Below are 27,362 nucleotides of genomic sequence, written 5' to 3'. Positions count from 1 at the left end.
ACAAAATTAGAGATCCAAATGTGTACAAATAGATTAAAATAAGATGGGTATTATTTTATTATATTCATTTGTAAAATAATAAAAAATAAGCACATGTTTTTTTCTTGTTCAAAATGAGGCACATATTTTTATCACAGGAAACATAATAGTTTCTACGTTATTGTGTTTTTGTCATTGCAATGTGTATTTGGGTGGATGAGAGACCGTTAGATTTTTTACGAACATAATGGCCACCCTTTGAAGAAAAAAAAAGCTAACCTTAGCAGGTAGAGCAAATCTTTTCGTCGAGAACGGCGATTGTGGCTTCGATTGGTCTTATATAATACTGTATTGTTATTATTCGAATGTTCCACATTACTGTAATATGTATTCTTAACTGTAAATTTCCCTTATGTTAGCTCGACATTTGTTGTTACAAAGATCTTACGATAATATTATGAATCAGAAACTATATTCGTTATTGTAGTTTTTATGAAGAGAAATGTTCGATTCTATGTAAGAGCTTGAAACATCTGTCAGTTGTTAGTGATGTTTTTTATAATATTTTTAACAGATTTATTTATTTACGTGATTGTGAATAAATAATGTTAAGTAATTACTAATTACTGACTAAATTACAATTTCAGATGGAATGCTATTCCTGAATAATTTTAGTCTAATCTCAGTAAATAGTACAATATTAGAAATAATATTATTTCTAAATTTTTACACGTAACTTCATAATTCATTACAATTAAAAATAATACATTGTTAATATCTTTCATAGAATTGTTTAGGTTTATTTTCAAAAATAATATGTTTCAGTTAGTAGTTTGCCAGGGTCAAAAGTTGCTTGCCTCAATAAGTTGTTTGCACACAAATAAACTGCATTTCAGAGCCTTCTTCTTATTAGTTAATAGTATATATATATATATATATATATATATATATATATATATATGTATATATATATATATATATGTATATATATAGTTGTTATCACTCCTACAATAAAAATGTAATTCATCTCTGTGTGTATACGAAAGATAGGTGAGAAAAACTATTACTGCAGAATTTTATCAACATAAAACAATAACTTAGAATTTTTGAGTGAGTCTGGGCGATTATGCGCGTTAATAATCGGCTCTACCGATTTTGGTGCGAATTTCTCTAGTGCACTACATAACACACACAGCACACATTTTTTCAAATATTTTATGTTTATTATATTTCAATCGTTTAACAAACTAAAAGAGATATGGGTACGAAGTCGAGGGCTAAACGAAGGTTACATAAAGTAAGAATAATTAATTTAATTCATTTACACATTTTTTTTTCAAACTAAGACAAATTAGCGTTCGTACTGAAATTTCTTATATTATATCTTTATACATTACATATCATTAAAAGTTCATACATATATTTCATATACATACATAAAATTTCCAATAAACCTATTATATCTACATAGAAAGAAGTTTATTGGATATTTTAATATATTCATACAGTATTTTTAAAAATACCTATAATCCAAAATCTAAATTATTCATAAACTTATCTATTATTTCGCCAAATATTTCTGCAATATGTATATAGTGTAACTAAGTACATTACTAATAAATAATTCTCATAGTAAATAACATTGAAATGTCATAGGCACCTACACAGTGTACATCTGATTATTCCTTCTTAAAATTTTGTAGGCGATTTCATAACCTACCTACTTATTACTAAATTTTTTTTTTTCTCTTTTTAGTAATGTTGACGTTAAAGCTAGAACCAGCTCCGAAGGACCTAGTCTAGATCATCAGATAGAAATAGTAAAGATTTGATTAGCTTCGACCATGGCATTGCTGTGTGAGGGTGACAGAATCAGTGGTTATCTCTTTTCCGCGAACAGTTCATTCACCCGACGAGTACGGAAGAGCTCGGGCTGCGCGGGCGCAGGTACATGTGCGGACGCTGTGCTCGGGAGCCGCGCAGGAAGGACGTCTCCGACCATGAACCGAACGCTTTATCAGTTATCCGGAGGTGTCGGTACGCCGCGCCGTGTTCTACGCTCCGACATGACCCTCTAGTGACAAACGCTAATACGCTAACTAGACTGACTGCAACATAGATCTCAATATAAGACTTATTTTTACACTTTTCTATTCTTAAGTGACCAGTGACGTGTGGATTAATTTTAAGTGATAGATCTAGTGACAAACAATTTCCCGAGGATTTTCCAATTTGGATTTCATATATTTGGCAATTCTGGATTTCTCTTCAGGCTGATGGTTTGTATCAATTTCAATACATGTAATACTAACAGTAATTGATATTACTTATAATTCATCCTGATCCTGTTCTGGCTTTGTTTTCTTACAATCAAAAGACATCAACGCGTTTCTTACAGACAACCTAACCTTATGCAATTGTTTTGATATTTTGCCGGTTATAATAATCTTATTAACACGCAGTCTTATAATCAAATATTTAATAAAGTATATATTATATATGTTTATAGCTATTGAATATACCAATTATTACTTGTGAATATAATGGTAAAAATTAATTATAACATATATGTATAATCATGAAGAAAATTATGTTACTAATAATTTATATTAATTATAATTTTTATAACTGTAATGCATATATAGATAAGAATACGTTAGGTATTAAAATTAATTCGTTACAGTTATAAAACACTTTGGTACTATTTCTATAAATTGCATGTTCTTAAATTCATCTGTTATGCATTTTTACTATTATTTCGTTTATGCAAAAATATTATTGTAATAATATTTTATAACAACAATATTAGGATATAAGTTGAATATATTTTTGTTTTTAGTAGGTACTTTTTTATGTGTATGTATAATGTAATAATCTGTTTTGTTTCCTTTCACATATTTTTATTTCATTTTGCTATTATTAATTTAGTTATTACCCTGCACTTATATGTAGGTACTAACTGTAATTTATTTAGAAAATTAATTATTTTAGAAACATATTTATAAAAAGGTTTTAGACTTTAAACATTTAAAAATATACATTACTTCCAATGTATTAACATATCAATATTATAGACAATTACGAAAATATCAGTATATTGATATGTATACTATATAAATAATTAGTATATGAGGAACAAATAAGTTCATTTCCTAATAAAAATCATAATTAATTATAAATACAGGTTAAATAAAAATAGTCGAAAATACAGCAACCAGACTATTGTTGATAGGACATCGTCGTCATTTTGTGCAAAAAACCAAACCTTGAACTTTCCGAGTTCAAATTCAAGGCGAGTATTTATCACACACACATGTGATCTACCTACACTCTTACGTAAGACATGCCCGCCCCCCTCGCCCCTACACCCTCATCCATACATCTATCTATAATATGTGGAAATGCAATGGAGAATAAATTAAATAATCCAAACGCAAGTATTCGCAATGTGCTTTGTGATTATTCGTATAATTTATTCTATGAAAAATCATATATGTATAATATGATTTTTCATAGAATAAATTATACGAATAATCACAATATGTATAATCATAATTATCATAGCCAATAATCCTGGACGTTTGACAAAATCATTTTTTTTTAATTTTATACTACGATGGTAGCATACGGCCCATGTGATGGTAAATGGTTACCGTAGCCTATAGACGCCTGAAACACCGAAAGAAAAAGGGCAACAATTAACTATATTTGTTACCCTTTTATGTCATCATCATCATCTTAATTCTTCTAGATGTGTGTTGATGAATATGAAATAATGCATCGGCCTACGCGAATGTTTACATGTTGGTGGGGCAGCAGTAGAGGATGATAGGGTGGCCATAAAATCAGCTCAATTATGCCATCATGACAATTTCACCAGGAATTGAGTACAATGATTTCCAGGGGGAACCTTAACCCATATTGTATAAGACTTTTTTTTAATTAAGACGGCACTTTTTGATAGTTTTCTGCATTGAAAACACATCAATGTTAAATATGTACTTATAATTCTTTTTCTATAATTATTTTAGATTAATGTACAGAAAATATTATTATGCGTCAGAAACAAAAAATACAAGGACATAAATTATTATTTGCTTATATACATAATTCATTAAGTACATAACCACACACTCCACAGTGCGCAAATATTATAGGTACCATATAAAAAAAACAATCTGAACTAAAATGTACAAAGGAATATCGGCCCAGTGCTGTAAAGCAGATGATGCAATTTAGTATGAACGCAGCAGTTCGCAGTTTCGGCAATGACACTGACAACGACCGATGATATAACAACAGGCTGTCAAACCCGTGAAAACTCGGTCATTGAACCGCGGTGAGCTCGCCACTCAGCCCCACTTCGCACCGCTTTCGCTTACGCGATTTTGAAATGTACAATGCACCATATAAAGTCGAAATTGAAATAAAGCAATGTAATTAAATAAATTTTATACAGTTAAGATTTGACTCAAAATTGTAATCTCTGTATGTAAACTTGTTCTAATTGATTGGACAATCTACGCATACGCTATACTTAAATTTCTGGAAATAGTTTTGTTAAACAACCGAAGCATTCTCAAAAATGTCTCAAAAAGTCTTACGTTCCCACGGAACCTGATGATAATACTACTCGCGAAGGGAAGGACTGTTAAACAGATAGGTATATACAATGTTATATCATTATTTTTATATGCGGATTTAAAAACAACTGCATATAGTTTTTACAACTCACAGCGGACTCTTAACTGAACTTTTAATATTAATTTTCTAGTCTTTCGAAATAAATTTATCCGTTTAAAATAGGTAATTAATAATTTATTTAAAATAATAATAATATCTCAGGACCATTCACACAGCGCCATCTAATAAGAGCTAATAAGAGCTTCTATTATGGGTAATAGGTACCTGATATAAATATTAGATACATATTTTTTGTTAATACATACATAATAGAAAACACCCAGACTGCTACAAACAATCGTACTTATGAATATAAAAGTTCATTCAGTGCGAGGAATCGAACCTGCGACCATTGGAAGTAAGGCGGTGTGCTAAAACGCTAGACCACCGTGGCACACATTAAATTTAATTATTTACAATTATGTTATAAAGTCTTTTTTATTACCTATTTCTACATAAAAAACTCTACATATACTTTACTATAGCTAGATAAAGAAGAAGGATAAGTAATTACAGTTGTTGTAATTTAATGCTCTAGTATCTTCTAGAATCTACCACATACAACCAAATATACACTGGGTTCTCGTGACTGAGCCAGGAAGGTCCTTGATGGGTAGAAAGTAAATGTTCAAACGGCGCGCACGCGCAGTCCCAAAGGGGAATGGGGGGAGGTCAATGCGTGGAACCTGTTCGAACAACGGTACCTCGATATCGTGCCCCGAGCGGCGCTTACGAACCCATTATGTAATGCCCTTTTTCTTGCTTCACTGCTTTGTCGCATACGTCATAACAATATGTGAATCACTATACTGCTAGCGTATATAAACTTTTATCCCTTAATACAATAACGTATAAAACGTGAAATAAATGGAGACCTAAAATACTAATTATACTAATCCTAACCAGATTATAATAGTAGGTTATATGCCCGAAAGCCCATTTAATAAATCTTATAATTGTTTTCCTGGAGAAAAACACCACTGTGAAAACTTCAATACTTAATATTTGTATAGATTTTGTAATACGTTAAATAAATTCTAAGGGTTCAATAAACGCAATAGTAAATATAGTGATTACACAAAAATTAAAACTAAACTAGTAAACATACATAATCTTGTAATAATAATTAAAATTGCTGATAACTAAAAAATTTCAATCTGATATTGTCGTCAATCTGCTGATAAGACACTGTTCATTGAACCTATTTCTATAAATAAAGTGTGATAACATTCGTTGGCAAATAATATTTTCTGATCGATGGGCAGGTGGTTACCGTAGCATATGGATCCTTGCAAAGTAAAATACACGAGTACATGAATAATTTCACTAATTTCTTACTTAAGTTTCCAGAAACATCTTTAGAAATGTAAGTCAGAAATATGTTTCTGTAGTAGAGTAGAGTGACCCTCATTGGTATCAATGTACTATGACAGGACCTACACATGGTCCCTCCTGGAAACCATCCGAGCCAGGTGAAGTCGCCACGATATGGTAAAGTTGTTATTAGGTCTGCCACTGGTGCCCTGCCACAATACATTGTTAGCCAGGCCAGTGCACATACAAAGAACACTTTTAAAACATCATCATTTCAAATTTTATAAAAACTTTTAAAACAAAATAATTAAATAATTGTGTCACAAATTCCTTTCTTCTTTCTTCTTCTATTACCGCTAAAAAGATTTAATTTATCGTCTCTCCTCAGTTTCAAGACACTCTCCTTGATGTGAAGCCAAATCTCGAGGTCCTTGGCGTTGATATATACAGTGACGTTCAGTTTTGCGGTCATTTGGAGAACAAGGCTAAAATAGCCTCAAAAAAGCTTGGTGTGCTCAGTAGAGTGGGACGGTATTTCACGGCGGCCCATCGCTTGTAATTATACAAGGCAGATCCGGCCGCATATGGAATACTGTTCTCATCTCTGGGCGGGAGCACCACAATACCAGCTACTTCTATTTGACCGCATTCAGAACCGAGCAGCCAGAATAATTGGTAATCAACGACTATCTGACAGACTCGACCCATTGGCTTTGCAGCGAGATATTGCATCTCTGTGCATTTTCTACCGCATATGTCACGGGGAGTGTTCTGAGGAATTGTTCCGATTAATACCAGCTGCTGAGTTTCACCACCGTACCACCCGCCAGAAACTGAAATACCATCCTGATCATCTGGATGAATGGCGGTCTTCCACAGTACGGTTGTCTAGAAACTTTTTGCCTCGCACAACCACATTGTGGAATCACCTTCCAGCAATGGTATTTCCGAACCGATACGATATTGAAACCTTCAATAAAAGAGCTTATTCCTTTTTAAAAGGCCGACAACGTACTTGCAATTCCCCTGGTGTTGCGGGTGCTCATGGGCGGCGGTAATCACTTACCATCAGCTGAGCCGCATGCTCGTTTGTCCCCTGTGTTATAAAAAAAAATATATTTCCCTTCTTAAAAGAGTTCCTATAATTTAGGCGTGATACTGAAAAATACACCCATAAAATCTTGTAAAAGTCTCAATTACTCTAAAACCTCAGATTTTATTTTGTACACAAATTAAATAAATGCAAGAAACTCTAATTTTTTAAATATCTATGACACGATCCTATGCATATCATAATAATATGAGAGTGTAACATGTATGTCGTCAGCCTTCCGGTGGTCACACTATTGAACAGTTATCGCACCATAAACATTATGCACGGCCAACAATATACCTACATCCAATACCGTTCATTCATTGTCCTCGCCCCAGTACATAGTAAATACGCTTCCACTAGATGAGGAAACAAGGTAGAGTCACGCTAGTGTACAAATATTAAGTAATTTGTGGATTACATCATCTCATCAATGAGCGTAAAAAAATTAGTACAGATATTCATGAGTATTACCATTATCATCTTATAATGGTAATTCTCATAAGATTAATTAAATCGGATAATGGAAATTCTCACCAATATTCGAACAATTTTTAGCAAAGGCATAATTATGATATTTTTTTATAATATTAGTATTTTGTATTGAAATGGATATTAAAAAGGCTCATGAAGGTCATCGAAAATGATACATGGTATAGGTGCCCATGCGTTGCGGTATATACGCACCGTGCCCCGCTGGGCTCTGATTTCACCCTCCTATTTTTATTTTTTACCGACACAACCTAACGGAAGTAGGACCTATAAATACCGTAAGACGATTTTTTATACGTAACGTTATATTTTATTCAGATACCTGTCCATGGGAATTTTAATTTAACAGGAAGAATATAACAACTTACTTATAATGTAGTAACGTAAACTATATATGAGATAACTATCAAAACTCGGCTTTAGGTACATTCATGTTTATAAGACCTGAAATGTTAGTAGCAGTTTTCTAACTAACTACTCGATCAGAAAGAGTATCAAAAGTAAAAGTGATTACAAAATATATAGTTAAATTTTAAGTTACAGGCACAAGAATGTCAAATAAATATAATTGGTTATTATATAAACCAGCGTCAATTAAAAATCAAATCGAGGTAATATTGATGGAAATATGGTTTTATGTGCACTTAAAATGTGTCAAATTGTCTACTCTATCTTTTTTAAATTGGTTTTGAAATAAATATAAATAATTAATTACTTCCATTAATTTATCATTAGAATTTCTACTATAATTTTTACAGGTGCATAAAACTATTATTCATAATGGAAGGCATAATAGTCTATCATATTTCTTCCGCTGATGGTTGTCTCGTCGAATCTAACGGTATGTTCTTTTCAAAAGCAAGTTGTCCCAAGTTATAATACATTATACTACCTGCCTGCGGTTAAACCAAACACTTACTTCTTCCTTTTCATATTTTTTTACCGGTACCTAATCAGACCCTTATTGTAGTTATGGTGGTTTTTAAATTTTGGTACATAATCATAACAATAATAAATGGTTTAAGATTTCGTAAAATAATAAGAAATATAATGTCATTAGTAAAACACGATTGCCTTGATAAGTAATCATAGCATTCGTAAAGTGCTGTAGATGTTAATGGCTACCTACGGTTTTAATAAATTATAATTATTAGCATTAGCACCGTTAGCGTTCTCTCACAGTTTGATCACAATAGTCAAATCAGGTATAACAGATAGTGAATACTTGAAGTATATTTGTAGTGCGATAGAAGCCAAAACTAACAAAGGAAAGTAAACCGTCGATGTGGTTTGTTCGATCGATGAAAGTAAAGGCCGATGCAGACGGGCGGCCGGTCCCGTTATACGGCCGAAGCGGAGCGCGCCGCGCCGCCCGGGCTCACGGAATACTAAACGCTGACATACTGCGCGGCTTTTGACCCTTGCTACATTCTAGATTATTACTTCACACCTCTATTGCATTCTATTTTATGAATCCTAACACAAAAAATATTACCCACTGTTAATGGATTGATGAAAAATATATCGTCAGTCTTCAATTATTCTTTGACTATATTTTTAGAATTATCTATCAATATCATCTTTATCCCAAGTTATTCACAATATAGTAAATCGTACAGTTGAAATCATACCCTATTACTCTGTTGTATTACACTTAAAAAAGTTTATATATAGTAATTATTCATTATTCCTATGTTGCATATAATAACCATAAAAAATTAATTTCTACTAATGCATACAGCATTTAAAAGATTTAAAAGTCTATTTTACTCATGACATAATAAATTCAGAAATACCATAAATATATATTATCAAAAATGTTCCGTTTGGTTTTTGTAAAAAATTACAATAACCAAAGATAAACAACAGTAATTTTAGAACCTACCGCTAACCCTAACTGCCATAATAAGAATAATATAAAAAACTTTTGCTTATAATTCTGAAAGTCACTGACAAAACATTTTTTCCAGTAAACACATTACTATTGTGAACATTAGCTGTCCTTTAAAGTAAATAGAGGTAACTGTCTGCACTTTTTTAATCTGTCTCATTGTTATTGCCATTTAAAGTTAACTTAAAAAGTCCTCGCCTTTGCAAAGTAACAAATGCAATTTGCGCAAATGGCATTTTTTAGCGCATCTTATTATTCATTACATTTTAGAAACGAACCATAAAATCCGAAGGTCTTTTGTTTAGCAACAACTTTTTTGTAGCTCGATATCCTCAGAAGGGTGCTCATTATTCTAGCAATAGAAAATGTTTGTCTTAATTGCACTGAGAACCGTAAAAATAATTTGCAAAAGGCAAAAGGCGACTGCTAATTGGGAACGGAGAATGGCTAGGAAGTTAGATATAGAGATTTTGTTGGATTTACCAAGGCGATTGCATCTATGATAAGTTGATACAGATGTAGGAGAGGATATTGACCCTACGCAAAATTCGCTGCATTGGGCTAGGTGTAGTTCATGCGCGTATATAGCGGCATCAACACGGAAGCAAAGAGACAGAGATCGAACTATACGCCGTCAGACAGCCAGAGCAGGAAAAAGGCATGAATGAGTATTGAAGCCTACCCCAAGAAGGGGGGAAATCGAGTTTGCACTGCGGGTACCAACACTTACAGATATAGACAGAACCAGTGCTTTATACTAATAGGATCAATATCGTCTATTTCACCAAAAATCGGACATGGATTTAACTATACACTGTTGGATACATACTCATTATAGTATTAAGACATAAACCAATCCCTTAAGTTCTGAAAATAAATTTCTGAACATTTATTCAATTCAATAAAAGTGTGCCTATAATAAGAAGTAGTAAATAAAACCTACTACTGTCTATACTGCATTTTAATATCTACTTTAATAGAAGCCGATAAACAGAAAAAAATATACACAAGAGAAGAGCCTTTTGTGTATGTTAAGTAGAGACTTAACATCAAAATAAAGAATCACTTAACGTGAACTCAAAATTAGAAATACGTTATATTTTTTTATACAATGTATCTACCATATATTACCGACTAATCCTACAAATAGGTGTTCTTAGTCTTTATCAATTCAAAATTAATGTACATCTATATCGTTTTATACGTTGAAAGTGTCTATAGTTACATAAAAAACATCGTTGACAAGCTCAACTTAAAATTGCCTAAAGAAAATTTGTGTGCATGTCAACGACCCTGTACCCAATACTAGTACAGTAAACGCATTTCGCGCGCACACGAGCGCGTACGAGAGTGCGGCGTGCGATTTATTCGCGCGATGAGCGGCAGCGCGAGCGAGACGCAGAGCGAGCGCCGCCGGGTGGCGGGGGCTAGCGCAGTGGAACGAGGCACTCACGGTCGTTCACCCCGGAAGATTCAGTGTTTTGATACCGCTCAAGCCTCCGACGCTGGAAAACTGCATTTTCTTTGATGCGCTTCGCTTTTCACGCTCTAATTGATTGTCAATCGGATAATTTCATTTTTCAATTGTACTTGTTTTTCATAAATGAGGCTTAATGTTTTAATGCATATCACAGTAGTATTAACAAGAAATGAAAGAAATAAAATAATTTATTTTAATGTAAAATCAATAAGGGTTATTTTTTTACAACTAGCAGTTTTATAATTCATGAATTTTTATTATTCATGAATTTTCATTTACGAAAATTTAAAAAAATCCTAGTGAATTTTAAGAATACGCAATTGAAATAAAGACAAAAAATATTATATTTTGTGAGTATTAAGAAAAACATAATTTGATGCGTAATATTAACATTTTTACATTTTTATTATTGAATCTACATTTTATATAAAATATAACTAACGAAATAAAATGTAGATTCAATAATAAAAATGTAAAAATGTTAATATTACTACTAGTGATATTTACAACAGTAGTAAAACATAATTGACACGTATAAGAAGTCGACTCTATTCGGCGAATCGGCTATTTACTTTTCAATTGTTTATTATCTACAAATAAAATAAACTATAACAAAAATGGAAACCATCATATACATGCGTACCTAACTGTATTTCCAAAATCAATGGAGGCTATACGAAACGTTAATGCTACAGTTAAACACGGCCAGACGTTAGGGTAGGTCACAGACGTAGACATAGGGCACGCGCGCCCTGCTCGTCGTAGGGCAGGCACGCTCACCCTAACCTGATAAACTAGAGGGTAATACTGACCTCTTTCTTCACCGAGTATAAAATAAAACGAATAAAAGAACAATTTTTTTAATAATCTTAAAAAAAACTCAAAGTGGTCGATTAAGATGATAACAACATCTTAATTCCACAAAAAAATTCTTTAGGGGTTACATAATTTTACCGAATCTTGAATAAATTTCAGTGATTCTATATTGAAACGAGGTTATTTATTTTGGTACTGCTCGTACAAAGTCAAATTAAAAATAAAATATTCTTAACGATTTTTAGTGTTTTTTATGGAAAGCACTCTTAAATTATTAAATTAATTGTTATTAATAAAAAATATTTGGTAAGTTTACTTCATTCTGATATTATCTAAGTGCGCGGTAGAATAATTATAAGTTGTGCATTGATAATGTTAATGTAAATAATTGATCTAGTGTTCAACATAAGTAAGTAATTTTAACGGAAATATTTTAATTTTAGAACGCTGTTACATAAGAGAGTTGTATATATGTAGTAGGATATTTTAATATAGTAATTATTATATCTAATACTAAATAAAGTACCTATGAGGTATTATAAAATACAATAATCTATTAGAATAAACAACATCGAGCCCCGGTGAAACCAGTGCTAGCTACTTAATTCACAGCCCAAGCAGTTTGCAGCTGTTAAAACAGATTACAGGCTGTAAATAGTGAAATCAATATTGGATAATGTTAGGTGGCAGGGTGCGGCCGACGGAAGAGAGTGGGTGCATCGCCCGTACCATTGCACCAAGTTACTTTAGAAATTGCATAGTCTCGGTATCGAATTATCCCGTAAAGCGGTTGCAAGGCGAAAGAGGTAGAAGCGAGAACGAAGAATGGAGGTTGATATCGACTAACATTGGTAAGGGTGCATGTAGCCTGTGTCGTCGACCCGCGAGAGTGAAAGCGTGTTCCGGGGAGGCGCGCAGGCGAACGCCGCCGCCCGCCCTAGCATGGCTTTCGCTGCCGTTCTCACGCCACTCGCGCGTTGTTTTCAACTTGTTTTAATTATCGCTTTTATGACGCGTCAGTAGAATGCATTGTCATTGTGAACGAACCTTATGTTATTAGTTGTATATGCGAAGGTGACAAATCAAAAGCTGAAACGTTTTTTTTTTCTTCGTATTGGTTAAACTCAAAATAAACTTAACCAATTTTTAAAATTCTTCATCTATACATAGCTACTTAATCTAGGAATGGAATTTTACTTAAAAATAATATCCTGCTTGAAATCTATGTATCTTGCAATGGGTATTGTAATTCATAATATAATTCGTATAAGCAATAAAGAGCTTAGAATAGAATCATGTAGTAATAAAGAATATAACTGAGGCTCTTTTATCACATTTTTATTTTTTATTGTAAATTATTATATTTTAAATTATTGCTTAAAGTTGTCTAAATGAGTTTGTAAAATGTCATTTCCCGCCGCTATTCATAATCATAGTCAATAAAGAGCGAGCGCGGATCGGGAGCACGGTCAGGGCGCGCGGAGCACTCGTTCGCCACACTACGGAAGTAATGAACTTGAATGCAGCCCGTGGCCGCACTGCGCTGCGCCATCCCGCTCTGTTCTAATATAATAGAGCTAGGCGCGAACGTGACGTACTCACTGCATTTGCTGTCAAATTCGTCCGCATTCTCCGTCACAGGTCGCTTTCGTCGCCTATGCGTTTATCGGAACGAGACGCGAATATATGTGTCGATTGCATTCTAGGCGTCGTAAAAGTGCATCTAGGTCGGTGGGCATAGCGTCGCGGCGTAGGGTTAGTGCGACGCGCTCGGTGCCTAGACGTCGGGCAGGTCGGCAACACGGCTCGCGGCGCGTCGGCCTCCGCGTTGCATAATGCACATCGTGCTCGACCGGCGAGCACGGCGAAGTGTCCCCGGTATACGGCGCACGCTCGTTCGCTGACTGTGTCCGCTAGCCCCATTGTCCGTGCTGCGCCCGCTCCTCGGCCGTGGTGCCGAGATGAGAGCGGCTCGTCGGCTACGGCCTCTCGTTCCGCTGCTGGCGCTCCGTATACTCCTCGAGTACCTCAAGTCGCTTGACGTCGCTCTTCCATCGTAGACAATTGCAGTTCTTTTAGTTATTCAACATATTATTAAAGACAATATGCTCAAAAATAAATTTTATTTGAGCATCAAAATATAATGCCGGAAGAATTACATGAAAATTGAATATTTCTTGTGAGTATACTAAGTTACTTTTTAAATTATATCTTATACACTTTATATGGATTTTTTTATTTAGATATTTGAAAAAAAAAATACAATTGTTATGTAAGACACAATTAATTTAGTACTTGCTGAAGAGGCAAATAAAATATTTATCTATCTATCTCTATCTGCCATTTTAAAATTACATTCAGGTATTAACAACAATCATTTGTGATATTTGTCCGTTGATCAAACAATTTGCTTATTACAATTTAATATGCTAAAAAATATTTCCAATTTACATATACCAACGCTATTTAAACACGCAGTTTTCATTAATAATAAACATCAAATACAAATGAGGCTGTCAATAAATATTACTTAATGAAAATAACAGAACAATGCAGAGCCTAAATCGATAACTTTAAACAATTAAATTATACAAAGAATTAGTTCCTGAAACGAGCACTAAGAATATATTGCTCTAAGGAATATCAAAATGGCCAATGTGGCTGTAGACGCTATACTAGTAAAAATAACTCTCTCATAACAATAAATATATATTAAGAACAAATGTGTAACCCTTATTTAGCCAATATCCACGTCTACTTCTAGTGGAAACATGTACCTACCTAATTATTATTAGACGTCAAGGTTTCCCCGTCGTATTTGAGCATGGGCTTTAATTTTATATGTAACGTGTGCATACCTATATCATATCTACCCGGTAATTCCATATATATTGTATACGACAGATTTTGATATTCGGCCTTGCATTTCTTGGCTCACAAAACATATTATTTAGCGCTTAAAATTTAGTACAAACCGGAAATACATGTATGAACAGGTAACAATATATTATACTTTTACTAATAAAAATAGTCCATTCTATCTATCGGCGGATTTTTTTATTATTAGTCAAATATGAAATGGGGCAACAACCTGCGTAACAGTATCTATATGTTAACAGAGTACTACTGGAAGATGAACATAGAATGAAGTCAGGTCAGCCATGATAGTAAATTTTGACACGAATTAACCAAGATGGTTTCCATTTAATCTGATAACGTACTAGCCATGGCCATGGCCACTAATCCTTAGTAACAATCGCCTAGTCCAGCGGTGAAAAGGTTATTCATTTTGTATAAAGATATTACTATTTCTATTTCCTCCAACTATATATACTATATACTGTTTGAGGTGAATCATACAATTTAAAACATTGCAACTAAAGAACTACAACTAAAAGCATTCTAAACTTTTGCCATAAGATGAGACGCATAGTTATAAACAACTACTATGACATAAAAATATATATATTGTAACAAATATATTGGCTGATTTTAAAGAATAATTAATTATTGGAAAGTTACAACTAACAGAATACATATCATATAGGGTGATACATAAGATTGTTCTTTATAATTATATTTGTTACATATACAATACAACTATTATACGTGATTGTAAATGTATTCATTTATTTTATTCGTTAGTAGCATTTGGTTGTACCTTAATTAGCTGACGAGGGCAGGTCGACCAATTTCTGTATTATATTGTTCCATAAATATCCGCTGGAGATTGCTTGATTTCTCAGTAATATTAGTATTTTATAAAATTCTAGCTGTGCTCGCGACTTCGTTCGCGCAGCGCACGCAACGTACATAATATATATATATACAATAACTCAACATATTGAAATAAGTTTTATTAATCATTATTCAGTAGAAACACCAATTAACGTGACTGACTGAATGCTCTACACACATACATCCTAAAACTAGAAACTTGCAATTTTTATTTTTTATTATGTAAATATTGCGTTTGTGGTATTTATTTAAACAAAGTGATTCCAATTATAATGTATTTGGTAACTAGTAATAAATACTCTTACTTTAATTGCTTTAATAAAACTTTGTGACTAATATATAAATAATATTGTTATCAGATGTACTAACATATAGATATGTACACATAAGAAAACGTCAATAGCGAGCGACTGTTTATGCAACAGGGCAAGTTCAAGCGCAAACGCCAAGGTTGCTTCCTGATGCGCGCGGGCGCCGTTGCGATGTGCAGTCATATTATAAAACGTATGCGACGTGCTGCGTTCAAATACAAAGATATTTTACTTTTCGATGATAAACTTTACAAAAAGTCGTCTGCATAAATAACTCTATCCCACTCATTTTCAGTTGCGCTAAACTTTCTCTTTAAAAAAATCAAAACTTCAATCAATGAAAGCATTATGAAAAGGGCAGTGTATGTACAATAAAAGAAAAATGGAGTTATATATGTAATTATGTATCGAACTGCATACCGATAAAATTGAATAAATAGGTACAAGATACAATAATTAATATTTAAATTTCGTCATTTCATTGAGATAATTATAGAAATAGTATTTCATATTGATATAATTATTTATTCGGAAATGTATACATTTTATTTTGCATATATATGTAGGTACTAGACCGCAGCATCTGCCAAAAACATTTTGGATTATTTATTGGTTATGGATAAATAGGAAACGTCTATGGGATTATCCAATTAAGGAAGACCTCTAATTTTTACATAACTTAATATAATTACAGTATCTATGTGATAAAAACATAATGAAATCGCACATATATATATATATTTATATATTTATTTTAAAGTTGTAATTTTTTTCTATATTATGTTAAAAATATAGATTGTAATTTAAAAAATGACTAACGCGCATTTTGTTGTGAATTATTTGGCCCCTAACTACTTCTCTAATATAAAAATATAATTTAAGTATAATTTCATATACTCTCTTAACTTATAATTAAGTGAGAGGACGTCATCAGCAGTCGGCATAATAATATAGACCAAGTCGCGTGTATCAAGTGACATGCGCAGACGCATTGCGCAACAGTCTCGATCACGTGCGGAGCCCCTCGCCTTTCCCCGCGCTACTTGTAAACATGCCCCTTTATGCAATTTAGATTTATTAAGGGTGTGTTCACACGTCTAACTTCGAATTGTTGCACTTAGTCCACAACTTATCAATATATTGAATATGTCTAGACAGTTTTCGAATTTTGTAATTGTATTATTTATAGAACTATGAATATCACTGAATTTATAGTTGTAGTTGCCATTAAAAAATTAATTAGATTTAGAAAAATTTAATGGCCACTATCGAACAAACCGGCGAAGCAGTATTAACTAGCTATGGTCCAATTTAAATTCGAATACTGAAATCCAAAAGTTCACTGTTTAGTCAACTGGCAGATCCCCCTAGTAAAATTCAGAATGCTTACTCTTGTGATGGAAATAAAATTGCTAGTTGACGAGAATAATAGATAAGATAGTAAGAGATATACAGATAAATTATACTATACTATGACTTATGTAAATTACTAGAATTTGTTATATTTTTGTAAACTAAGTCGCTGTACTGCCATACAATTACATACGTCAAATGACCTTAAGTGCACAATTAACTGCAATATTACATAGTAATAGTGACTACTATAAATACAACGAACTTTTGTTGTTTATTATGTAAAAGTAAAAGTTACATACTCGTAAATCGAAAATAATTCTATTTACATACAGGAGTACATAAGTTTTTGGTTACTTTTGTTTGGAATTATAATTTTTATTAATTATACTGTAATAAATATAATTAGAGTTAAATAATTAACACAGAATTATTATGTACTTTGGTCTACCAATACAATGCGATGTTTCCATATTAAATTAGATATTTTTAGTATATATTTTAACGTATTTGCCTAAGGTAAGGTGTATAAATACCAACTATATTATGTACTACTTAGTTAAATCATGATATATTGTTACCTCCTAATTGTACAATATAATATGCTGTCTGTTATTAGCTTATATGTTACCATGGATACAAAATTCAAAAGAAGTTGACACGATTACGAATGCAACGTATGGTGTTTACAATAAAACACGCGTCTAAGACTGCGCGCGCGGCGCTTGCGCAAGTATTTGAATGTCAAATATGGTGCCGGTTTGGAAAATATTTTTTTATTCCCATGAAGCGGAGTCGTCGGCCGCTACTCCATGACTTCCGCAATTATGCAATGAAATGTTTAACATAACTATTGCCTCATGTAGAAGTATTTCATTCTTTGTCAAACAAACAAAGATCTATTACTCCTCGTTTGTATTTTAATGCCTTTCGTTTTCAAAATGATTAGATAATTTATAATAATTTATAAATATGGTAGGTATAGTTCTAGTTTATACTATGATAGTCTTGATAAAATTATTCTACTAAATATATCAATCTTGACATATAAAATATAATTATTAATTAAGAATATATACTTATCACGTGTTGTGAACGCGAGAACACACAAAGTAGTCAGCATGTCATTCGAGGCGACTAGAAAACTTAAGTACGAATGCACGGCCGCGCCGCCACTAGAAAAATGCGCAATACAAAGCCAATACAAAGCCTAGCCAGCGAATAATATTTTTAGAGAAGAGATTACCCACCAAAACAAACCAATTAATCGATTGTTATCATGTAATGTAATAATTTTACAAATTGTATCCATTTTCTACCTCTTATACTAAAGGATTCCGTGTTCAATGTGTAAGTTGCCAAATTGGCAAATACTCAATGCATCATCGACAGCAAAATGAGCATTAATGTTTGATTTGCTCTTTTAGGTACGTTTATAATTAGACGTTGATATTTGTTATACTTACATATTTCTTTTTGATTTATATTTTTTCTTAGAACACGTACACATACGCACGATCTTTTTTAATTATATAACTACCATGTAAATATTATTTTGTTACAGGTACAAATACAACAATTAATAAATAGATGTATCTTTCCTTCTGAAACTTAAAACAATACTTCAAGATGAGACTAGTAAGTACATATTTACTATACTGCAAGCATTGTTATTATTAATAATAACTTGTTTCTTAGATTTTGGTGGTTTTCAGTATTTTATCATCATATAGTATAAACAAACAAAATCTAAACCATCTTCTATACCTACTTTAATATTTAAGGATATATGAAGTCTTGAGAAAATATAAATAGATAAAAGGGGAAGTGTCGTTGCGCAGTGGAAAGTGCGCACTCATCACAAAACTGGGTCAGTAGTAGCACCGCCCCTTTTATTGAACGCCACTTTTCGCCGTCTACATATCCAAAATAAACTCTTTTCGGCAGAACTTAGAACAGTATACCACTTGTTCATAGGTACATACCTACACAGGCACAATTGAAAAGAAGATTTTATGACAATTTCATTTGTATATTTTATGATATAAAAATATGATTTAGGGCAAATTGGGTGAAAACTGTTTCGGTCCAGAATTACCTAAAATGTGTATCATGTACACGAAAATACAGTTGAATAAACTCTTCCTTTTTGAACCTAGTTAAAATATATACCTTAAAAAATATTATACATTTGTACTTTTTTAAGTAACTGGAGTGGGAAACAAGCTAACGGCCCACCTGATGGTAAGTGGCAACCGTCGCCTATAAACTCACTCATGTATTAATAATCTGAAGGACTATGGTACCAAAAGTTGTTATCTATAATAAAAAAAAAACATCGCATTATATTAATATTTTTTATTTTCCAACAGTCGAACGAGGAAGTTCAAAGTACAACAGTGGGGGGGCGCACTAACAGCCCCAATGGCACGGGGACAATAAGCACTGTAGCCAATGCAGGCACGTATGATGTGACTCGCATGAGAGAAGAGGAATTCGAAAGACTAACAGTGTATATAGTGCCTGATGTCCCTTGTGAAAGAGGCACCCCGAACAGGGCAGAAAGAACACTCCCTCGCAGTCTAACTCTCAGACCATCTGCTGTGTTATCTACACCTAATACTCCGGTTTGTTGTACTCTTTTATATTCTTAATACATTCTTTTTAATGAATAATAATCAAATGGGGCACCTACCTACGCTGCTAACGGTATATGTGGGCGGAGCATCAGTGGAGGATAATAAGTATATATTACTGTATATAGATAATCTATTTACAAATACAAACACAGCAGTGTAACAAACTATTCTTAGACGTATTCCTGAATTGTGCATAAAATAAACAATTATATATTTATTACTTTCAAAAAAGATTTTTATTCATTTCAATATTTTTTTCTTTCTAGACGGAAGGAGTTTGGAGCATTGGAGTCATTCCACGCGGTACACGTTTTGGACCCTTTGAAGGCTCCCGTACACCCAATAAACCCAATGACAAAGTATCCTGGAGATATTACTGGAGGGTGAGTTTAGACGCTTTATTTAAATGTAGTTGATGTATTGTGATAATTTAGTCTATCTAGGTGAAACAGTTTCGCAATACACCTTGCTATGTAAGCTTGTTCCATTAGTTTTCAATCACAGTGAAAAAAAGCAAAATTTAAAAAGGATTCCCTTCTGATTACAAAACTTAAATTCTGCTTTCTTTGTGCTTTTGTAGACGCTTATAAATACTACCAGAAAAACACAACTTACACATACTTTCAAATTGAAAGAATACAATGTAAATAAAATTCCTAGAATATTGAATTAACATTATATGCTTTTGAAACTTAAGCACTATTCTTTTTTCTAACTAACCTATTCTTCTCTATTTTGGGCCAGGTACAGGAAACTGTCAGACACCATACTTTCGGAAATATAAAGGTGAGACTAGGCTTTCAATTCTTAATATGTAGGTGGTAGTCAAAATATCAGCAAAAAATAATTCAATGTTTTTTTTAACCTACTGACATCTATTAATTTATATCATTTTACTTGCTATGTATAATTTAACACTAGATACATATTATAACAAAAATACCAAAATAACATCTTTAAATTTGAATTCAAAATTGAATTTTGAATATTTGGCTATGAGTACTACCATACATTTTAACATTAACTACTAATATACTATTAACAAGACTCGCCAATCTTTCTAGAACTATGGCATTAATCAAAGAATGTTATCTTCATATACACATATGCTAACAGTGACATTGCATTTGTCCTTGACTCTCGCGCTGAAGCACTCGCCTATCAGTTGCACGCGCATTGTAAATATCCTGCACATGCCACGTGTTCCGTTCCTCCATACGTATAAATGTATTACAATACTAATATTTAATGTTATTGTAGTAGATATAATTAGTAAAATATTAGATAAATGTATTATTATTTTATGTAAAAAGCAACGGAAATATCTCTTCTTATATGTGATTAGATGCATTTGCATGATTTTGATGATCTTCTTTTTAAATGTTTCATTCAAAATTCTATAACTATTGTATTATATTATACGTTACGATGATAAGGTACTTTATAATAATACTAAATTTATTTGTGTTATTAAAGCATCATAAATTAACACAAAATATAAGTTATTAGGATACAATATCTATATTTTCAATTACTTGTATTTTGTATAAATATTAGTTATATATGAAAATGAAAATAAAATAAAATAATTGAAATTAAAAAAAAACTGAGCGTATCTAATATCTACAAATAGGTAAGTTCATATAATTTTTACTTAATTTCAGATATTTAAAGATAGCGACTACTATTACCTGGATGGATCCGATACAAGCATCGCAAATTGGATGCGCTACGTTGCGTCCGCCTACTCCTTGTCCGTGATGAATTTGGTTGCCTGCCAGCACCAGGAACATATTTACTTTTACACGATCAGGTAACACTTTACACTTTCTTTTTTCACTTTCAATAATTGACCTCAATTTTAAAGCTAAATGACGGTACACTCAAACATTTACTTATATTAAATCTAATCGTTTATTCCAGGGATATAATGCCTAATGAAGAGCTAATGGTCTGGTACTGTAAGGACTTCGCGACAAGGCTGGGATATGATATAGATCCTGAACGCGCTACATATTCAATATGTAAGCATACAATTTGTATTTGAAATTCATTTAACTGACTTTTTGTTTACCTTTTGGTGTTTATTTTATTTTCATATATTTTTACAGGCAAAGAAGAAACTATAAAGAAAGCATATGGCTTACCACCAGCACCAGTGCACCCCGAAATTGCATTTAACCATATGAAATACGTTCTAGGGCTTACAAACGCCAAGGAACTTTTAGAAGCTGAAATTCCAAGTCGTCGGAGAAAACGCGAATTGAACGATAATCCGCCTTTATTACTACGAGAAGACCCAAGAAACAAAAATGACAGACTTGTAGTTATTAAAAATGAGATGTCTCCCAGTATAATACATAACAAAACTGAAAATCACAGCATAAATGAACAAACAGCACTATCACCAATGGGTTTAATGCAACCACCATCCCCGCTAAAAAATCATCATAGAGATCAAACTTTAGTTCTTCATCAGCAAAAGGAGAGTACATCACATGTAGTAATACATCAACTAGAAAATACAAGAGTTCATGGTAATAGATCACCAAACCAAAATCAGCATCTAAGAGACAATCGTGGTCCGTCTCCCATGGGACAAAATCAACAAGATAAAATTGAACGCAAATCTCCAAGTCTCACTCATTGTGGTGCACCGCATTATGAACATCAACTAACACCTAATGACGAAGGGTATCATAGCAACGGATACCACGATGATTTTACTCCGCCTGAAGACTCTAGTGACTCCGATGTTGAGAATTATGTTTTGGATTGCTCAAATAAAACAAACGAGCCTAAAGAGACGGTAATAGTCCAAAAAATTGACCAAGAAATGCATCGTAACGAATACAGAAAGGTAAAAATTAAGATGCCAAGAGCCTATCAATATCAAAACCATAAAGATATGGACTGTGAAAACGAAAAAGAATTAATTATAGCTGATGAAGCTTGTAACATTACACCACAGAATTTATCGCCACCTCGGCGAGACCCAGCTACTTCTACCGTTATTGTTCTTGAATCATCTCAAAATACAATACTACCATTGAACAAACCGTATTACGAAGATGGTACTATTTCACCAAGTCCTCAGCCTGCATTCATGAGATATTCCCCTCCAGATACACGTATTCTTGAAACTATATTAACTGGAAATAGAATAGATACGAACAACAATGATCCAAACCGACGTCAACCCAATGCCACTCCACCACCATCGTCGCCTACTGAAATGGCATATTCTTACAAAAAGAGTCAAAGATACGGTAATGCCTGTAGTCCGGATTCTAGTTCAAATCTTGCACCTTTACCTTCCTTATTACCTCTTCCACAACAATTACCCACGCCAAATACTGGATCGATTTATTCATCCTCACCACCTCACACTATTCCCCATACTACTGAAATTAGAGAAATAAGAGAAATTCGAGAGATAAGGGAAACCAGATATGAAAGCCATTACCCAAATTATTCCTATAATATTTATTCACCACCGAATTCTACCATAATTACGCAGTTAGGGTCCCCTCCCAACACTTATTCACCTACAGTAACTTCATCGCATCAATATGAAAGATCTCAAAATGGTCAAAGTAATCATCACTATCCTTCTTCGACGAGCGTAATTACATTAAAAAATTGTTCACAATTAAGCTTGATACAAAATTCGAATGTAAATGGTCAACTGGTGCCACATCATGGTAGTATGAGCCCAGATGACTCTTGTGGTTTAATGGTTGCTCCAATGAGTCCGAATTCGCAAGCATCACGCGGTTACAGGAGTCTACCTTATCCTTTAAAGAAAAAGGATGGCAAAATGCATTACGAGTGTAACGTTTGCTGTAAAACTTTTGGACAATTATCGAATTTGAAAGTTCATCTAAGAACGCACTCGGGTGAACGACCATTCAAATGCAACGTGTGTAATAAATCATTTACACAACTAGCGCATCTACAGAAACACCATCTAGTACATACAGGAGAGAAACCCCATCAATGTGATATTTGCAAAAAACGATTTTCATCAACATCGAATTTAAAGACGCATTTACGCCTACATTCTGGACAAAAACCGTATGCATGCGATCTATGTATGCAAAAGTTCACTCAGTTCGTTCATTTAAAACTTCACAAAAGGTTACACACGAACGATAGACCTTACGTCTGTCAGGGCTGCGATAAAAAATATATAAGCGCTTCTGGACTTCGTACACACTGGAAAACTACTAGTTGCAAGCCCAACAATATTGAGGAAGTGCTAGCTATTACAAACGCTGCCAACACTGAATGTATTGGTAAGTTCAAACACTTTTTTTGCACATATTTAATAATCAGAAAATATTAATTAACTGCTGTTAAATTGACTGTTTTGTTACAAAATAATCACGAGAAATAAATTACAGATCACCATCATGCAGTCATTATTTAAATTTGCAGATATGAATCTATATTTTAATATCGTATTACTATATCAATTTATAATATTTATTTTTCGGAATATGGTTAAACACCATCAAAGCCGCGAGCGCAACTGCAACTCGTTGCACTTTCTCCTCGTAGGTGAACCGCAACTTTCACTTGCGCTCTCGCCTAACGCGCCGATTTCATTTTCGCGTGCACTTTACAGGTAATATCGACAAAGACTGCCACGAGAGAGAGGCGCACGAGGCATATGAGGTACACTCTCCTTCGCAAGGAGGGCTGGTTGGGGCCGGTGGGGCGCGTGTTGCGATGTCACACAGCGAAGTGATGCTGGGTGGACACGCGCACACGACGACGCCGCATTTGGTGACGGGGCACGGGCAACTGTCGCCAGTTCATGTGCCTCAGTACCGGTCGCTACCACCACCACCCGATCACGAACCACCATCACAGCATTACAGTCCGGCAACGGCTGAATCTCGTCCCAGCGTTATCGAATCCAGCCAGCCACTTATTATAGAGTGCACCTGAGGTCATGTGACACTGCTGCCGCCCAAGAGCCTCGTCGGACGTGTTTCCCCGCCGCAATATATGATTTCACTCTTTGAATCATGCGAAAGATTTTTGTGTATAAACAATCGTAAGACGAGTGTTGACTCGTCTCGTATTAAGTGGCTATGAGATTACGATATGAACGTTAAGTTGTAAATTGTAAAATATAAGTTTTAAGTGCGATAATATTAAGTACCATTTAAGTACTAAGTACTTGCGTAAATTAGATGAATTAAGAAGAATGTATTATATATTAATTATAAATTGCATATTATATCTAAGGTTTCCGCAGCCCTTGTTAATTAATTAATGCTCAATTTTTATACATAATCTTAGAATTCTATTGTAAATAGGATTTTTATGACATCGACTTTATTTAATTTGATAGTTATTGTTATATCTAATGTATAATAGTTACATCATGTAGGTGTGGTTGGCCACATGGAGACAAGATTACGTTGTGTAAATAAATACAACAAGTAGTGTGTGTGTGTGTGTGAACAATGCACTTACACAAAGTTATACAACACACAAATAATTGAAATAATATGAGAAAAGTGTCTTAAGGACAGTAGGATATGATGAATAAAATACTTTTAAACTGTCACCAAAGAAAGTCTACAGACAGACATTCATATAAACCTCATACTTACTGTACTTACAGAAGATGACACTTTTATTTTTACAGCAATTTAAGCAAAATCTAGTACCGGTCATATTTATTTGCCTACAGCAAAATCTGAATGCAGGTTATTCTGCTAAGAAAATTCGGAAACGTTAACTGTTTAGAGATAAGTGCCAAAAGCACGGTAATATATTTTAAGTTATCCTAAAGAGATGTTCGTATAGAAATTTAAATCGTTGTTCCTAATGAATAATTGGAGTGTAAGCACATATGTGCAACAACTTAATTCTAATGATATTTAGATTAAAATTGACAAATTGTGTACATTACCCCTACGCTAGAACAAATGGTGCTTCACATCGTAGAGTAGTAATCGTTCACGTCAGGCAATTATGCACTGACGGGCTATTACTTGTAATAATTAATACCTACACCGAGTCTACTAGTTAATATTTTATAATATTCTTCCAAATTTCATGTTATTGTAATTCTCCTAATCGAAAAGGCTGAGATAAATATAATGTGTAATATTCGGCGGATGAAGGTTGTTTGGAAAGCAATTGTTTGCATGAAATGTAAGTATCGAGCGTACAGTTGTAGATGGGATTTAGTAAATAATAGCTTATTCGTGATGTAAAACCAAACGATAGCTTTTTGTATATTTCTATTGCTCGTACGATTAAGATTTTTACATACGGTTTTTAATAAGATTTTATAATTGTAATATTTTGTACAATTTACCTACGATGATGACGTTTTATAATAAGTAGGTAAATATTTTTGGTAGCGTTTAATTATTCAGTTGCATGTATTATTTTTAATGAATCTAAGAATAACGCGAAATCATGTAGTAAAGAATTTCTAAGCAAATAATTTATTTATTTCTATCATTCATGGAGAAATTCCGGTATAAGTTATTCAATGATTCATTATATATATGTTATCTACTTTCCATGTCATTACACATAATTGTTATAAATTGATATTAAAATAGTAAAAATATATTTTACATACAACGTACAGGGTTAATACAAAAAGCATCAAACAATTATTATAAAAAAGGTCAATATTTAGTTAACTATTAATTTCATGAGTGTACCATTCTACTGATTACAATCAGTAACAATTATACTTAATCTATATTTATTTATAATAAAAGGGTCTATTCCGTACGTTGGAGCATGGAATAATGTGGTAGTGCCCAAATTTTATTACATATAACATACATATTTAAAGTTAATACCGAATATTGAGAATTGATATTTTTTCAGAATCAATTGTTTATTGAATATAAAGAACATTTTAATTGCCTTTGTTATGTCACACATGTATGAGTGTGTATGCTAGAACGTACGGAAAATGTATACATACATACTCGAACAACAGACTACGTGAAAACAGCATTACGTGAAATATTTTTATTAATAAAAACATTTATTAATAAAAACAAGATGGTCTTTCGTGAAATTATGTAATACTTGTTGCTAATTACCGGTGTTTGAGACACACTTCAAAATCATATCTTTAAAATCCATGCATAGATTATTCCCGTTATCTTGTAAAAATACTTCCAAAGTCTAATGCAATAATATTCTACTACAAAATAAGCTATTGCATATTTTCGAATTTTATTAAAATCTTTCGTAACTGCCAATTTCGAAAATATATATTATTATTCTCAGTCATATTCATAAGGAATACAATCAAACAGTCTTCTCGTCATTCCTTATAATTATTATATTAAGTTACTCTTTGTAAGAAATATCAAATTGGTATTTTTTTTGATGTGCTCCTTTTATTTTTAATTAAATAATAAACAACAGGGTATTCGTATATGAGTATGTGCAGTCAACTAAAATTTTGTATCTGCCTTTATAGCAATCTTCTTTAATTTACTGCTTTATTATCACATTTGATCTGCTCATTGTATGATACTACACTTAATTAAAACGCAGTCGTACTTAAATATTA

At 33.0% G+C, this 27,362-nt stretch overlaps 1 protein-coding gene across 1 annotated transcript; it reads left to right on the top strand.

The window, feature by feature from the left end:
• Window positions 1–1,986: 1,986 nt before the first annotated feature.
• LOC131852464 (PR domain zinc finger protein 1) lies at window positions 1,987–25,243 on the top strand. The gene is made up of 9 exons (XM_059203131.1): window positions 1,987–2,258; window positions 18,715–18,788; window positions 19,523–19,777; window positions 20,056–20,172; window positions 20,534–20,575; window positions 21,454–21,602; window positions 21,713–21,813; window positions 21,901–24,087; window positions 24,420–25,243. Exons 2-9 carry the CDS (start codon window positions 18,780–18,782, stop codon window positions 24,743–24,745), a joined length of 3,186 nt encoding a protein of 1,061 aa, XP_059059114.1. The 5' UTR covers window positions 1,987–2,258; window positions 18,715–18,779; the 3' UTR covers window positions 24,746–25,243.
• Window positions 25,244–27,362: the final 2,119 nt, after the last annotated feature.

Source organism: Achroia grisella, unplaced genomic scaffold (genome assembly GCF_030625045.1).
Source record: "Achroia grisella isolate CSIRO2021 unplaced genomic scaffold, CSIRO_AGI_Agris_v1 utg1179, whole genome shotgun sequence".
Lineage (NCBI taxonomy): Eukaryota > Metazoa > Arthropoda > Insecta > Lepidoptera > Pyralidae > Achroia > Achroia grisella.
Note: the sequence above shows the minus strand (reverse complement) of the source record. Positions and strands in the feature narration are given on the sequence as shown.

Excerpts from the sequence above, each read along its gene's own strand:
- LOC131852464 (XM_059203131.1), top strand. Across the intron at positions 20,576-21,453 it reads ATACTTTCGGAAATATAAAG|ATATTTAAAGATAGCGACTA; the intron begins GTGAGACTAGGC and ends ACTTAATTTCAG. Across the intron at positions 24,088-24,419 it reads TGCCAACACTGAATGTATTG|GTAATATCGACAAAGACTGC; the intron begins GTAAGTTCAAAC and ends TGCACTTTACAG.